This window comes from Contarinia nasturtii, unplaced genomic scaffold (assembly GCF_009176525.2).
Source record: "Contarinia nasturtii isolate CC-2019 unplaced genomic scaffold, AAFC_CNas_1.1 Cnas_scaffold_2806, whole genome shotgun sequence".
Taxonomy (NCBI): domain Eukaryota; kingdom Metazoa; phylum Arthropoda; class Insecta; order Diptera; family Cecidomyiidae; genus Contarinia; species Contarinia nasturtii.
Window position 1 is genome coordinate 809,354 of NW_022200123.1, and position 17,359 is coordinate 826,712.

At 32.7% G+C, this 17,359-nt stretch overlaps 1 protein-coding gene across 1 annotated transcript; it reads left to right on the plus strand.

Annotated features, from left to right (window-relative positions):
- Positions 1 to 14,040: 14,040 nt before the first annotated feature.
- Positions 14,041 to 14,984, plus strand: LOC116349182. Its single transcript, XM_031780487.1, has 4 exons — positions 14,041 to 14,152; positions 14,217 to 14,396; positions 14,460 to 14,735; positions 14,802 to 14,984. Exons 1-4 carry the CDS (start codon positions 14,111 to 14,113, stop codon positions 14,856 to 14,858), a joined length of 555 nt encoding a protein of 184 aa, XP_031636347.1. The 5' UTR covers positions 14,041 to 14,110; the 3' UTR covers positions 14,859 to 14,984.
- Positions 14,985 to 17,359: the final 2,375 nt, after the last annotated feature.

Below are 17,359 nucleotides of genomic sequence, written 5' to 3' on the forward strand. Positions count from 1 at the left end.
GTCGTTCACATGCAACCTAGGGGCTTTCATCTATTCGTTCATACAAATTTATACACAATATTCACGTCTTATTCATCATATATACGATTGAAATTTCTCGCCTATACCAGAGAATAAGGTGTATTTTAAACTACAGTGTACAGTGTACACACACACAGTATAGCTACACAGAATCGAAGAAGATCCGCACAAAAGAGAATGAAAAAACATGCCATAGACGAAATATACATGAAATATACACCAAATATATGCAGTTCTGCACATTTATTTGCGCGTATTACAGATGATTTTGCAATATAATTCACTATTTACAGTATAAATCGTATACATTTGAAGATAAAAGCCCCTAGCATGCAACACTGTTACTGATTCAGTTTGCTACGAAGATTTAATTGATATATCATGGGGTTCGTCATCGCACTTTGTGTCACCACTTGGCATCGACTGGTTGCTGATGAGCAGTGATTATATCAAATAATGTCTTCGTTTTAGACATAATAAGCCATTCAAAATATGTGTATTTTGTGTTCTTTTGTGGGAAGAGCTATCGAGTTAACAAATTAATGCAAATAATGCTATAGGTACACCAAGTTTAGATCGATGGGCAAATGTTGCTCAAAAGCAACACCAGCCCATTCTTCGGAACTCTCAAATTCTGATGATTTGTGCTAGTAACGCCGGCATCAAAAGTGTTTATTACTTTTGACTGAGATCAAATTTAGAAAGAAAAAAGAAATCTTTCAAATATGCTTAACTAATTGTATATATTAAGGATATAATTATAGATCTTATACTGAATATACTTCATCGCTGTCTTTGCTTTCACTTTGTGCCCACACACCGTACATTTTCTATATAAACATATGGACATATCATGAGAGCGAAGTTTGACCTAATAAATTTTTGCATAGGGGGTAGTACCCCCAGAATACAGTGTACCAGATCCCCACATTAATATGTCCAACATGCCGTTGCTCTGTGATTCTCTAGACTCAAAACGCATAAAAAGACGATGTTTGGGCGCACAAGAAAAGCAACGTACTATTTGATTCGTTGAGAATAAAAGTGGGAATAGCCGAAACCGCGCTTTCGAACGCATGCCTCTAGTGAATGTATGACAAGAGATAGTAGGGAAGTGTCTTCGGAAATGTTTGAGGATTTGAAGATCCAAAATATTGCTGAAGACACTTCCCTTCTTTCTCTTGTCATACATTCACTAGAGGCATGCGTTCGAAAGAGCGGTTTCGGCTATTCCCACTTTTATTCTCAACCATAAATTTGTATAACATTTTTGAAAAAGTGAACAATCTTTCAAAGTAAAATCAATATATTGTTTGTATTCACTGTTATACGCCACATGATTCACATTGACTGTATCCTAACATTGATTTTTCGTTATGTAAACAATAACTAAAAGTAAAATATGTATATGCGTTGCATAATTTTGAGGTTTGAATTTTTACTTAATGCCACGAATAAACAAATCAAACCGTAATATATTGAAGTAATGATTTTAATGATTGATATTTAATTTCATAAATAAAATTCAAATGCGTTTGTAAGGTGAAATAGAGGTGAAATTATATGTTTGGCATTTTCTTAAAAGCCTTTCGCGTGTGCTGATTCAATTTTAATTTACCATGTTATTCTGGTCCGAATAAAACCCGATTAAATGAAATTATTTTCATAATTTGAGTGTACGTGGTCATAGATAAATGTGAATAACAACGGACTTTAAAAGTTGTGCAAGATATTTACTGTTTTGAACTGTTTCTTTACATTCTTGAGTTTTAAAATTCGCACCATTGGTGTTAATTTTTCTACTAATTAGTAGAATTTTTATTAGTTTAAACTTATTATTATTAGTTTCATCATTTTTATTATTTTATTACTTAGTAGTTCTTAGTAGCCACTAAGAAGTAATAATTATTATTTTACTAGCTACTAACAACTTCTAATTATTAGGTCTTAGTAGATTTTTTATTAGAATGTTAGTAGATTTTTTATTAGAATGTTAGTAGATTTTTTATTAGAATGTTAATAGAAATTTTATTAAAATTTTCACAGTGGCAACTTTCTCTCGCCTTGCAATAGCCAAATGACGCCTATTGATTCAATCACGATTGGTATTCGCTTAGCAAGTTTATATGAAACTCTCGGAGACTCGGTATAGAGCACTCAAACAGTGAAAAAAGTCCAGATCGTGATTCAGATGATATGGAATGCGATTTTTTTCATTCTGATTTCACCAGGTGATACAGAAAATTGAGTAGTATTTGTAAATCGAAGAAAAAAAATTTAATTATTTTTTTCATTTTTCGCGATTTTTCACCATCTACATGGGATGCTTGTATAAAAAACACGGAAGACCGCTGAAATGGCACTGCCGTAAGTCCGTATATATTTGGCGTTTGCCATTTCAGCGTCTTCCGTGTTTTTCATACAAGCATCCCATGTAGTAGGTGAAAAATCGCGAAAAATGAAAAAAAAATTATTAATTTTTTTTTCTTCAATTCTCAAATACTACTCAACTTTCTGCATCACCTGGTGAAATCAGAATGAAAAAAATCGCATTCCATATCATCTAAATCACGATCTGGACTTTTTTCACTGTTTGAGTGCTCTATACCGAGTCTCCGAGAGTTTCATATAAACTTGCTATGTGATACCTATTGAATAGTAAGCGAATACCAATCGTGATTAAATCAATAGGCGTCATTTGGCTATCGCAAGCACAGCAATGAAATCCCTACTACCGTGCTAGATGGTGTCGACACGAGTGGACGGATTTTTAAATTTATTTGAACGACGCCATGTTACTATACTTGTCCATTACAACGTACATGTAACAGAAGAAACACACAGTCCATGTCCACGCTATTGGACATAACCGATTTGAACCGTCAATGTGAACTAGATCAAGTATAGAACTTTACATAGGATCATATACGATGAATATGGATTACACAGTCTGTTTCAAAATACCGTCACCAATGTCGACACCATTTGACATCAAAACTTTGACAGTAAAAATATGTGTTATTGTTGTTGTCGTTTCATTGCTGTGATCGCAAGGCGAGAGAAAGTTGTAACTGAGAAAATTTTAATAACATTTCTATTAACATTCTAATAAAAAATCTACTAACATTCCAATGAAAAATCTACTAAAATTCTAATAAAAAATGTACTAAGACCGAATAATTAGTAGTTGTTAGTAGCTAGTAAAATAATAATTATTGCTTCTTAGTGGCTACTAAGAATTACTAAATAATAATAAAGTACTAATGGAAAAAATCTACTAACTAATAAGAATTTTTATTAATTATTATTTATTAGTTACACCAATAAGAACCAATTGAATTTGTTGAAAACTAGAGTTCATACTATAATTCAAACTCTAATTAGCTTTGTGGTTAGTTAAAAATAAGTGATTTTCTTCCAAAAATCTTTCTATTTAAAAAAATCTATTATCATGGAACATCGAGATCAAGAATTGTCTCAGCATTCGCATTCACTTAGATTAGTTTGGTTGATCTCCATTGGTGTTGCTCTCTGGTATAGCGGCTCTATGATTCAGAGGACCTATATTGAGTGGCAAGAGAACCCAGTGAAAATAAGCACAACAGACACACAATCACCGATTGAAACGATCCCACCGTCACAATATGCCCAAACCAACCGGTCTATATTTGTATGAGATTGGAGAATTATTTTTACGGGAACTTTTTACCCGCGCCATCTCTATTTATGTCATTGAACTTGATTTAGATCAGTCGTATTGAAATTTATGTGGTTGTTGTACTTTCAAAGAAAAAATCATAAAAATCATTAAATTGAAATTAATAAAATTTGTTTAATATTATTGTATTTTAATAAAAAAATTCACTTTGAATTATAATTTGAAATATTAACAACATTATGTAATCAAAAACGAAAACAAAGCCAATATATAATATCTTATTTTTCTCCACAACGTCGAAATACGTAAAATAATATTACAATGACAGCGACGCCCGTTACGTATATTGTGTAGAATGTTTTGACAATTACAAGCGCACATTGTTGGAACTGTTCCCAATGTACCCAACGCTGAAAGTAACTTATCTGGTTCATTTGGACGTTCAGTTGAATACGATCCATTTATGCGAACTCGTCATGTTCCATTCCGTGCCGCAGGTCGACGTAACTATATTTGTATCTTCACAACAATTGAAGAATAATTAATTCATTCATGAATGAATAACTTTTGCCTTTAAAGCGGAATTTTCGAACATAAATTAAATCAATGATTAAAATTTAATAAAAAAAATCACATCTTGTTTTATGTTAACATAATAGGATATATTCAGAAACAAATAAAAGGTTTAAAACGCAAATTTGCAGAGATTTGTTTAATTTATTGACATTGCATGCTTAAATTTAACTGATAAAATAGTGTGAGATCAAAATGAAAGAAATGAGTAGCGATTGTGGTTTTTGACATTTTGTACGCTTTTAAGTTTTCCGAAATCTTCTCGTCGCAATCCATCCTTCTTATACCAAATGTATTTGTGTTTTACTATCCGACATGCTTCAAGTCATAGTTTGGCCTTCATGCGATAGCTCGTTGCAAGTGTATAGGTCCATGGAATTTTAGACGCTTCAGTTGATTCCCAGCGATCTAGATACTTGTCGTAAACACGAATGGGTTCATCATCGATATTTGCGATGTTTTTTTTTTTTCACACAACCAGTTTCGAGGTTAATCAAATCGCCAATCTATGAAATAAAACTAATGAGCACTTTCAAAAAATGCTGAAAAATTCGACAAATTCTTACCGTTGCCCTTATTTTGCGTAATTTTCGTACTGCGGTCACAAATGAATCAAAAGCCAAGGTCGTCAATCAATGGTATTTCAAACCACGGATGTCACGATGCGTTAATTTTCCCGCAAAATATGCGTTAGTATTTTTTTAATTCTTTGCGTTTTTCACTTGGTTTGTTCAATCAAAATTTGTCTTTAATACAATCTTTTATTGTTTTTAAAAATAAATTAAAATTGAAAAGAAAAAAACGATTTTTATATGCTCTGTTTACAAAGTGTATAGAATAGAAGCGAGATTTTGATGTTTGACAGATATGTTAACGAATACGAATTACGTATGCTGTCAAATTGATTTTCTACATATCTCTCCACGCCAATAGATGGCGCTGTAACCCTTGTATTGTAGTTTGATTGTTCTGAAGCTTAGCCGGTTGGCCCAGACATTAAAGCACAGAAACATAAATTGAAGAAAGCATCAGCACTTGAGTCGCTTAAATCTCAATCCAATTTATCTGACAAAAAGTAAGAAATTAAAAAAATTGTTCGAATTTTCGGAAATTTTCTCAATTTTCTCCGCGTTCTTTCTAGCGCCATCGGTAACAATGCTTTGGCTCAAGTGTGCCCATATCTACCAGGTCAAATTGAGCTTGACGACAATTTGGCAAATGAATCTATGTACAATACCATTCGAGATATTGCACCCAATTTGGAATAAGTATTTTGTAAATGGCATTCAAAACGTTGCTTAAAGAATTCTGGACCTATTTTCACAGAGAATGGTCTTTGTTTTACATTCCACGCTTTGAATTTGCATGAAATATACACAGATCGGTGAGTTTATTACCAGTAGAAAAATCGTACAAACTCATACACATGGCCGCGCTTTAGTACGTCTAATTGGGAGTACAACTTAATTTTAGCCGTTTTTTGTGTAACCATTATAGGTTAAGGCCCATGTAAATTTGCTGTGGTACGCTGTGGTATTTGTTGTCATTTTCGATTTCTCACATTATAGAATGGTTGAAAATAATTAGAATGCATCACACTGGAGTCTACAAAACGGATATTCAAATCCATTCAATGATGAAAATTATCCATTCCAGGTTGTTTTGTCAGGAAAAAAAGCTTACCTGGGCCTTGTACTTCTCACCTCTAAAAATGATCTGGAGCCCCAATGTAGTGGCATCGAGCAAGGATCTAAAATATTTTTATCTACGCCTGGCGAGACATTGAAAACACATAAGTACTTTCGAATACCGCTTTCACATATTAACACGATTAACATTGATCCTGTATTAACAACAACTACCGAAAAATTGCGTCGTTTAAAACCTCATCAACGAAAATATTTTTATGGCGATGAGCGACAATTACATTTCTTCAAAACGTACACGCAAATCAACTGTAAAGGTACGTATTGAGGACTTTTCTTTTGGAACTTTTGGGATAACAAAAATGTTGATAAAAATGTGTGCATGATGATTTAATAAAAAGGGCTTTCCAAAAACAAGTAAAACCAAAAATCTTTTTCCTAATACCCAATAGAAGAGTGTTTGGCGAACTTCATAAAGCAAGAGTGCGTATGCGTGAAATTTTCGCAGCCAAGTATATGACATATTGCATTTACTATGAAAAATTCATATTTAATTTTTGTGTAGGAGACAAGAGTACTCGAATCTGTGGAGGAGCGAAGATAGAGTGTATGAAGGAGGCAAATTGGAAAATTCAAACCACAAATAAGGGTAAAACATTTGAAGAAGAATGTAATTGCATACCACACACAAAAAACACCTTACCTCAATATGAGAAGATTTGACATAAAATTCAGTTTATCCGAAGTCTCTAATAAATTTTAGTGAACAATTTTTTTGTGCCTTATACCGAGTCTCCGAGAGTTTCATATAAGCATCCCATGTAACAGCAGAAAAGACAGTTGTAGATACGATTTTTTTTTTCACTTTTTGTGTGCATTATACAGAGAGTATAATCAGAAATACAATTGTTGACAATGTATTTGGTAATCGCTTCAATAAAATTTGCGTTGGTAGTACAATTCAATAAAATCTTTAAGATTTTTTTCACATTTCTATGTTCTGAGTAGAAGTCTCACTTTCATTCTCGGACATTCATATGTGTCCGTAAGAATAAATATGGCAATACGAAAACTGAATCTGAAGAGCGTTACATAATTTTTTTTTGTATGGAGTTATACTATATAAAAAAAATTAATGTGACGTTCTTCAGATTCCGTTTTTCTATTGTCATATTTATTCTTACGGACACATATATATATTCGTGCCCCGAACTTTATTCAAATTCATCATTTATTTTATTACAAAAGTAAAGAATGTTTTACACTTTGCTCAAATGTTTTATGCATAATGGTATGCATTGTGATCCCGACGTTTGTTCTTTCTAAATGTATTCGTTATTTTAATTTCAACATTTATAAGTTAATTATATTACCGTAATCATTTTCAATGAAATTAATTTGTTTCAAATCATTATTTTCTAATTTTTTTAAATGATAATAGGGGATAGCTCGATGTTTGGAATCTAGATATAAATCTGGCAAAAAAGTAACTGGGTATTATGGGGTTGGTATATTGCAATCCCCTATTATCATTAAAATGTCATTATTATTTTTTAATGTTTTTAAATTTTGATCTAATCGATAGATAGTTTTTCTAGCCATATCAAAATCTTGTGGTTTTATATAAAAAGCGCAAAGCAAAAGATTTTTACTCATACATTTTATAGGCTTTATTCACACCCATACTTGTTCCATTTCTTCATCTATGTATTGTAAATCTAATTCAAATTTATGTTTGTTTATCAAAATAACTATTCCATGTAAATTCGTCGAATAAATAATATGGTAATTCTGAAAGATGTTCTCCAGCTCTGTAGGAAACAGAAAATACCCACAATATATTCACGGTGTTCTATTTCTTCAACAATGTGGTTCAAATCGTTAAGCGGATCTAGGTTAGCGTTTTCAAACTATGTAATATCGATAGATATTATCGAGCCGATACCGCAAATATTTTAATATTTTATTACGTGTGCCGCATGTGCATGCGGTATGGCAGCGGTGCACATGTCAACGAAATAACGTGTATCCACACACAATGAGTGAATATAGCGCGCGTACACTCGTTTCAATTCGCATTTTAACGACGATGTGTATGTGTACTACGAGGGTCACTATTTAAGTTTTTTCAAAAACATATATAAGACAATGGGGTTTCATCGAAAATGGTTTTATTGTTTTTCAAAATATTCGCCATGATGATCAATACACTTTTGCATTCGCTCGAACCATTTGTCATAGCATTCATGCCACTCCGAAAGTGATATCTCCAAAACGTGTGTTTTGAACGCATCAACTGCTTCTTCGGGCGATGAAAATCGTTGACCACGCAGTTTATTCTTCACGCTCGGGAATAAAAAGAAATCGTTGGGTGCCAAATCAGGACTGTACGGCGGATGACCCATTAAATCGATCTTTTGACCGGTCAAATAATCGACTGTTTGATGAGATGTGTGAGAGCTCGCATTATCATGATGAAGAATTATTTTGCGACGGCGGTTGTTTTTTCTTATTTCACCAAACACTTTGGGCAAACAAATGGTGGTGTACCAATCAGAATTGACGGTCTTACGAGCCTCTAGTGGAACTGTTGCCACATGACCACTTATCGCGAAAAAACAGGCGACCATTTGCTTCGCAACACTTCGAGCTCGAACAACTTTTGTTGGGTTATCTTCACTTTGAAAGACCCATACAGTCGACTGCTGTTTAGTTTCGGGCTCATACGCGTAGATCCATGATTCGCCACCAGTGACGATAAAATACACGGATTTTGAAACACCACGATTGAATTTCTTGAGCATTTGTTTACACCAATCGACACGAGCCTTTTTTTGAGCGATTGTCAAATTATGTGGTATCCAACGAGAGCAAATCTTTCTGACAGCTAAATGTTCATGTAAAATCTTAAATACGCTGGTCGCACTAATGCCCAGGGATGCCTCAATCTCGTGATATGTTACATGACGGCCTAAGAAGAAAACAATAACATACAGAATATTCTGCAAAAAGACGAATACAAATTTATGTGAGCAAAAACCAAATATACAAACAGACAGCGCAAAGGTAAAACAGCCTACTTACATAAGAAACACATGATAAATAAAGGCCAAATGAAGTTGATCAAAACACTGTTGTTGTGATACACCCAATCGAAAGTGGAAAAAAATAATCGCTCGAAAATTTTCACGAGTAAAATTCATTTTTTGGCTGAGACGCAATTTACATGTTACGGTAAACAATACAAATAACGATCGAATGACAAAACGTTCTGAGAACGTTTATGCTACAAAATGTTAAACTTAACGAATATGACAATGGTTTGCATCGGGCAATACTAAAACATACATATTGAAGAAACTTAAATAGTCGCCTACGTATATTGGCTCATTGTGTGTGTATACGTGTTCTTCGTTTTATTTCATCAGTGCGAACTATATGAATCTACAATACAATATAATTAAATGAAACTAAATATACTAGATATTGGTGTGTGTTTTTTTATCAAAATTTTACTTTAGTTTGACCAAAGTGAAAATAAAAAAAAATATTTGTTTCGCAACAATCAAGCAAATAAACGGGAAAATCATGAATGATTTACTTGAAGCCAATAGACATTATCTTAATTTGAATGCATGTTGTTTTTAAATTTTCCTTCTTCGTTCAGTCTATGGGTTGAAGTTGTTGTTACGAATGCCGGTAATGGATGCAGCCACAATGTTTTCAAACCCAATCAAATCGTCTTTGCCCACGCGCATGCACATGCGGCTTTTGTAATAAAATATTAAAATATGTGCGGTATCGGCTCGATAATATCTATCGATATTACATAGTTTGAGCGTTTTCAAAAAAAATATTCACGTTATAACCGCAAAAAATGTATGAAAATTTATTATTTTCATATAAAAAATTCGATGAAACACAAGCATAAAAAACATAACCTAAAAAAAATAATAATATAAGAACCGGTGTTTATTGTGATGACTTTTCGAATTTGTGCATTTGTTTGGTCTGGAATCATTTCATGATAGTGAAGTCAGTTTGAGTTTTTGAGAAATTATTCAGAAGCGTCCGATTATACTGATACGACCACCCATTTTATTGCATATGTCAATGCGTTTAATGACAAATGTCAATTGAATCTCGTACTTTTTAATATTTTGTCTAGTACTTATTTTTACAGTGTATGAGAAAATAAAAGAATAGCTATTTTGATTACCCCCATGACGCATACGGACAGCGATTTTATAATACAATAGTGCGGTCATTCCTGAGTCGCATCTCCTTTTTGTTTTATCAAAGAAAAAAGTTTATTTGAGTTTTTATTAAACCTCTAAACCGAAAAGTATTTCGATTGTGAATTGTGAAAAACATTTTTCCGTTAATTCGTAAAAATTCTGTGTGTGTTTTTTTTGAAAAAGAAAAAGTGTTAAAACTAATGAATTTTGATTGCCATTTGCAAAAGAAAAACTGCAGTGTGCCAAATTTTGAGTAAATAAAATTGTGAGAAAAAGAAAAAGAGGGCAGTCACGGCATATTGTGGAAAAATGAGTGAAGTGCGTGAAATTAACTGCCATTTGTGTTTCACCACTAACACGCGTGCTTATTGGTATGTGTGTAAACGAGCCGTTGGAGACAATTGTGGCACGCAAATCTATAGTTCTGGAAAATAAAATGTGGTTTTCGGGATTCCAAAATTTAAAAATTTTGATAGATTTCCTTCGAATAATAATTTTTTCTAATTTTTGTATGGGAGCCATGCCTGTATGCTACCTTAATGACGTGAAAATTTGCACAGACTATTTTTTACACAAAAAAATAACATTCTGAAAGTTTGAAGAGATTTCAATCAAAATTAGGGTTACCTCCCATACAAAATTTATATATATTTTGTATGGGACGTACTCTTAATTTTGGTTGAAATTTCTCCAAAACCTCCGAATGTTATTATTTTGTGAAAAAAATAACCTGTACAAAGTTTCACGCCATTAAGGTAGCATACAGACATGGCTCCCATCATGGGAGCGACGTGAAAAAACTTGACATCAGCGCCAGTCCATCATAACTAAAAATGGTACAAATTCGCAATAGATGGCGCTTATAAATCGACAAACACGCTTACATTTTATTAGAAGATCTCATCTCTTGCTTTCACTTACGTAAGCAAAATAACGAGGGATGCGACGTGATGTTTTTCTCGCAGCTTCTCATATGTCGGTCGCAACACAATTTCAAACTCAACTGGTTACTAAGTTTTGAGTTTTGAATTGAACGTCCAATCAACTGTTTATAACCGTTTAAACGGGGAGAATGCATGTGTGCGTGCCATCCGTTTCGTATGCGTTAGCCGCACGAGTTCAGCATTTCTCAGCTCTCAGCTATATGCTGAGCAGCAGCAAATCAAGATGTTCTGTTTATTTTATCGTATATGATATCTCAGTGTGCCTTTGTGCACATGTTTTATGTTGTCTGTCAAGCTATATTGCGCATGATACACAACAGTGTCGAGTGTAGTGTACACTATACGATATACATGATGTGCACTATAGTCAACACCGTTGCGTGTGTATCTTGTCGACAGTCAGTATAGCATAATGAAATATCATATATGATAAAATAAATTGAGTGCTTTAAAATATCTTATAAAATTATAATTATATAGTTATAACTAATTTCTTCTTGAAAACTTCTGTGCATTTTGAAAATAAAACAAATACAACATTTTTTGACATTTCGAAACAACAAATATCACATTTGATATTTTCTATAGTACTTTAAAACCATTATAATCAGAGAAGCACTAGAAGGCACTCCATTTAAATTTATTTAAATTAAAATTATTAAATTAAATATTTTGAAAATATTTCAATATTTTTCATTTTTCTTCTGATAAAATGTAAGTGTGTTTGTCGATTTATAAGCGCCATCTATTGCGAATTTGTACCATTTTTAGTTAAGAGGGACTGGCTCTGATGTCAAATTTTTAATCGTACGTTTCACGTCGCTCCCCTGGCTCCCATACAAAAATCCAAATTTTTTGTGACTTTAGTTATGAAAAGTGTTTCAAAAATAATTTTTATGGCAAAATTAACGTCAGACATATTTTTATAGCGCTTTGTTAGAAAATAGAATACTTTTAAATGTCATACAAATGAGTTCATCATGATAGTGTGAAAAATCTTTTGCGAGTACATCTGCTATTAAATTAAAGAATATTTCGATGCCGAATAAAAAAAAATAAAGAAAAATACGCATCTACCACCGTGCGGAAAAGTTCGTCTTACTCCTGTAAGACTCTTTATTTTAGTCCATGATGGCATAGTTTATTATTTCCGTTGCAAGGATCAGATCGGATATTTTGGCGCGGACTCTAACATCACGCTGGAAAACATTCGTTTGACGCAATTTTATCAAAATTGGTTCGAGGACAAGAAGAGGGTCCGCTATGCAAGAATTGGAATTCCACGAATATGAACGTACTGAAAAGGATGGTTATCGACCTGATTGGCGATGAGCCATTAGACTTGACAGTAGACACACGAAATAGCATGCAAGATTTTACTGCTGTGTACGGAGTGTACACGTTTAATTGGCAAGTCACCAGCAAGCATGGAATGGAGGTGGAGATTATTTCGTCAGCTTTCTTATGGCATGCTTATATGAAACTCTAGGAGACTCGGTATAACGCACAAAAATATTGAAAAAAAATTGTTTACAAAAATTTATCCAAAAATAAAGAGGCTTACGTACGCAAGCTGACTTTTCCGCATGGAACCGAAATTTTGGGAATAAACTGAAATTATGTGCATTAAGTTTACATTAAAGTCATTGTTCTAGTACTAATTTGCCCCTTGCTTCGAACACAATCAGTTCAATATATAACATTTACAAAATACGATTGAAACAATAATAACTTTATTATCTAGAAATAAAATTGGAACCCCTTTCATGACCGTATTGAAAAAAATGAGAAATTGTGAAACAAAAAAATCAAGTATGATTCATATGAAAGTTGATTGAGTCCAAGCATCTTTCAAAATAAAAGAATTTCAGATAAAGTATTTATGCATACATGTAGTTTTTGTGTATACAAAGTAAATTTTTTGTATTTCCATTTTACGCTTTATTCAGGACGCTACATTTCTGAGCATCAAACATTTTTTTGCGCTTATGGTGGGAGCTAGAAAACCAAAAATTGCCTCGTTTTTAAGGCAAAATAATTTGTAGCGGAATGTTGATAAATTTTCTCACACACTCTCAACGGAAAATGTCATCAAGAATGTGTTGTTGTGTATAAAAACCTATAATTTCCATGTATTTTTATTGGATGAAATTTGCATTATCGTTGCATATTGGCATATCGTTGAAATATCGGCGGAATATCCGCATATCTGTAAAATATCGGCTATATTCGGGTATTTTTTGGTAATTAATTGTTCTGGAAGTGGGCTTTGGTGGATCCTCTGGATGGACCAGACCATGGTTTGACAATCCCTTGGCCCATCCTGAGGGTCCACTTCCAGAACTGGGAGCGGTTCTGATGATCCTGAGGATCCGCCAAAGCCCACTTCCAGAACACACACACTTCGCATATCGGCCAATATCGGTGGATTTTTGGCACAAAATAGTGAAATTGGTAAAAATTTGCATTATTTGTAAACATTTGCATCATTTGTTATACAGTATATTTGTTTATTTGTCGAATTCGGGAAAAAAAATCTTACATGAAAGCCCCTAGATCAAAACATTTTAAAGGTCATTTTTTTTTTGTAAAAGCATATACAATACAATTCAAATTAAAAGATGAGTAAACTTTCTACTTGTATAATTTTCAACCGTAATAAATGAAAAATATAGAATAATTTCAATAACTATGTTTTTCATATTGTGACTTTAATCAAAACATTTTGACAATTGTGAGTAATCCCTTTTACAATATTGAATATGTCTATTATAATTGTCAATTGGTTGATATACAGAAACATTCAAAAATTATAATCAAAGTCAAATAAATAAGAAAACGAAAATAAAAATTCACTGCACATATTTATATCATGATTATTGATAAACTATGACTTTTAAAAATATTCAGAAGGATCTACTTGTTGTGTAAGAGATATATATATATATAAGCTCAGCTTCATTCAAGATAGCAGTTACGATTCCATTTTGCAGAAAGTCGCACAAGTGTAAAATAAAAAAATAAAATAAAATGAAGTTACTTCCAAATTTACTTGTTTTCGGATTTATCCAGGTTTAATAAACATACTCGCCTTTGATGAATTACTTATGTAATGATTTTCTTCACAAATTTCAAGATTTGTTTTGCCGCATCGTTGGTGAAAAGACAGGCAGATTCATTGACTTCTTCAAATATTCATCTACTTCGAAATGAACTAGTAAAAATCCCAAATGCCGATACAAAGGCTATTGACAATTTTGTGAAAACTTTGGAGGTTTTTGAAAAAAATTCTACTGAACAACAATTTGACGGAATGGTGTGTGATTTTTAATTACATGCATTTAAAATAGTAATATATCTTGTTTCAAATTATTTTAAGGTGAAACTTCTGGCTCTTGCCATGGATGTAGATTATCTGAAACTCAATCAAACATTAACAGAAGTTGATAAAAGTGAAGAAAACGAAGCCGGTGATAATAATGAGTTAATTTCTGGAGAATCTAATAGTTCAGAAGAATATATGACCGAGGATCAACTGAAGAAATTAGAAACAGCACTTTCGTCACAATTTACACAATCACAAACTGAAATTGCAATGAAATTTTTCCACGCTATGGACAAAGACGCTTCATCGGAAGAGAGTGAATCTGCTATAGTAGGCTACATTCAAACTTATACGGAATTGTGTTGAATTTTTAATCAATATTTATTTATATTGCAGGTTATTCTTTTTATGACACCAATTTACCGTGCTTTTAATTTAACCAAGACAATTTAATGATACTAATACTATCGAAGCAATTCACAATTGACTTAGCAATGCACTTTTTTTTAAACATTTGTTTTATTAATCAAGCAAAATACTCTGCAATCACGATTTGAATAAATGTTAATATTCACATAAGGTTATTTGATTTTTCAATGTCAAATGTTTGACGACCCATGTGACCTGTTTGAGTTAGACTTTGAAACCACACAGCCTGTTGATTATTCACATACTTTGAATTTAATTTTTGTGTTATTTGGTATTGTATTAAAGAAATTTTTACAATTGAAAATAGATACTTTCTTTTGCTCGCTATAATTTTGTCATGTTTATTCTTTACTATGAAAGAACAAATACGAAAAGACCGTTAAAAAATAGCTTACTGCTCATAGTATGAGCCTCATACACACTTGAAGTCGAGTAGACTTGTGTGTTTCATATATTCATATAATTGTGCACGTGCACAGAGGGAAAAAATTTAATGCTATATTTAATTCAATTTTGATAAATTTAATATACATTTTTGAGATCTATGAAGCATGTTTTTCAAAAGAGACCATTTGTTGAATAAATTTTACTATTGCTTTATTAAATTCACCAAATTCATGTTTTCTAAAAGTCGGAAACAGAAACTTGATGACGTGTTGGTGTAGTGTGTATATGTAAATATTGACTGGTTGAGGAGAAGTAATGGTGGCATGAACGATGTTTTATTAATTGAAACACTCTACTTTAGTTTAAAGATGAATTAAACTTTATTCTGTTGGACTGATTATTTTAGACATACATTTTGATGGTCAATATGTTATTTTGATGATGTTAGATGGTCAAAACTTATAATAATAATGTCGATGATAACGGTTAGGGGGGGAGACACAAACGATTAAACCATGATTCCAATATATAAACAGTAATCCTACTATTCCACCAATCCGTCATTTCATTGTCAAATATGATGTCACATTTCGCCGCTATTCACTTTGTTGAAAACTTATTTATCGACACTGGAGTATGACATTTTGTTATTGATAATTAAAATTATTTTTTTCATCAATAAAATTTTGAGAAAGTCTATCTATTGTTTTGTAAATTTGTAATCGACTTTTAAACAAAAAAATATCTCAAAAAAGAACAAATTACTATCTCAAAACAAGTTCAATGCTTTGATCAAATTCTGTACTATCGATTACAAAAACATTGAATCTAACCCATTTTCGCTATTCCATACATGGGATTAGTGAATCCATGTGAATCCAACTACTGAATTGTCTATTCCACTTTAATTTCTCGAATTTTTACACTAAAAGTCTAATCCTATTCCACGTGTCTACCCCCTAGTCTTTCATATCATGTAAATAATATACATTTCATAAATTAATTTCACAGCTGCTAATGATAAGTATTTTTACTTTTCCGCACACCTAACACGTGTACGTAGGCTGCTATTTATATTTCTAGAATTGGCAATACTGACGTTGCTAGATGCAAACCATTGTCATATTCGTTAAGTTTGAAATTTTGTAGCCTAAACATCCTCAGAACGTTCTGTAGCCATTTTTGATAGAAAACGATTGCGTTGTATATGCTTTTCTAGAAATATATGGAGCAGCCCTCGTATCATAAGTTTTTGCACAAATAACAGGCGTTTATTACGCAGCATTAAAAAGTTGAAAAATGTCAACCCACGCACGCAGTGCATTTATCGGTAGCTCGAGACTACTGTCAAACCTAATTCGACATAATACAATCATTCGCAATGTCGTACAAACTGGATTTGCGTAAGTCTGTTTTGGACTGCTAAGTACAAAAGAAATTCTTCGTTTATTCAAAGACAAGCCAATTTCTCGTCGAACCATTTATATTGTTTTGCAGGATTGTCGTGATGGTAAGAAACTGAAATGTGCTGTCCATTTTTCTATTTTAAATATTTGTTTTTATCATTTTTATTTGGCTCGGTTAAAAAAATGCAACCTGTCAAGTCAGCTGTCAATACTCCCAAATGAATACAAATACAACATAGGCGGCGTTCAAATTGAAAGAGTCTTTATAATGAGGGATTTGGGAGTGTTGCTTGATGTGCAAATGACTTTCAAATCACACATTGAGCATGTCACTGCTAAAGCCAAATCAAGACTCACTTGGTTAAAGTTCTACAGCAGGGATTTTGTCGACCCATGGACAATTAAACGCCTTTATTTTACATTTGTATTACCAATTATCGAATACGGTTCCGAAATATGGAATCCACACTACGAAAATATGTGCAAAAGAATAGAGTCAATACAAAAGCAATTTTTACTTTATGCGCTAAGGAGAATGAACTGGGACAGCTATAGACTTCCGAAATATGAGCATAGACTGCTGTTTTTGCAAATGATTACGCTTGAGGAGACACGCAAGGTGGCGCAAGTGTCTTTCATCTTCAAAATTATTCATGGAGATATGAAGTCAACTCATATATCAAATAGTTTGAAATATTACGATTCGGCGCATAATACCAGAGCCACACCGCT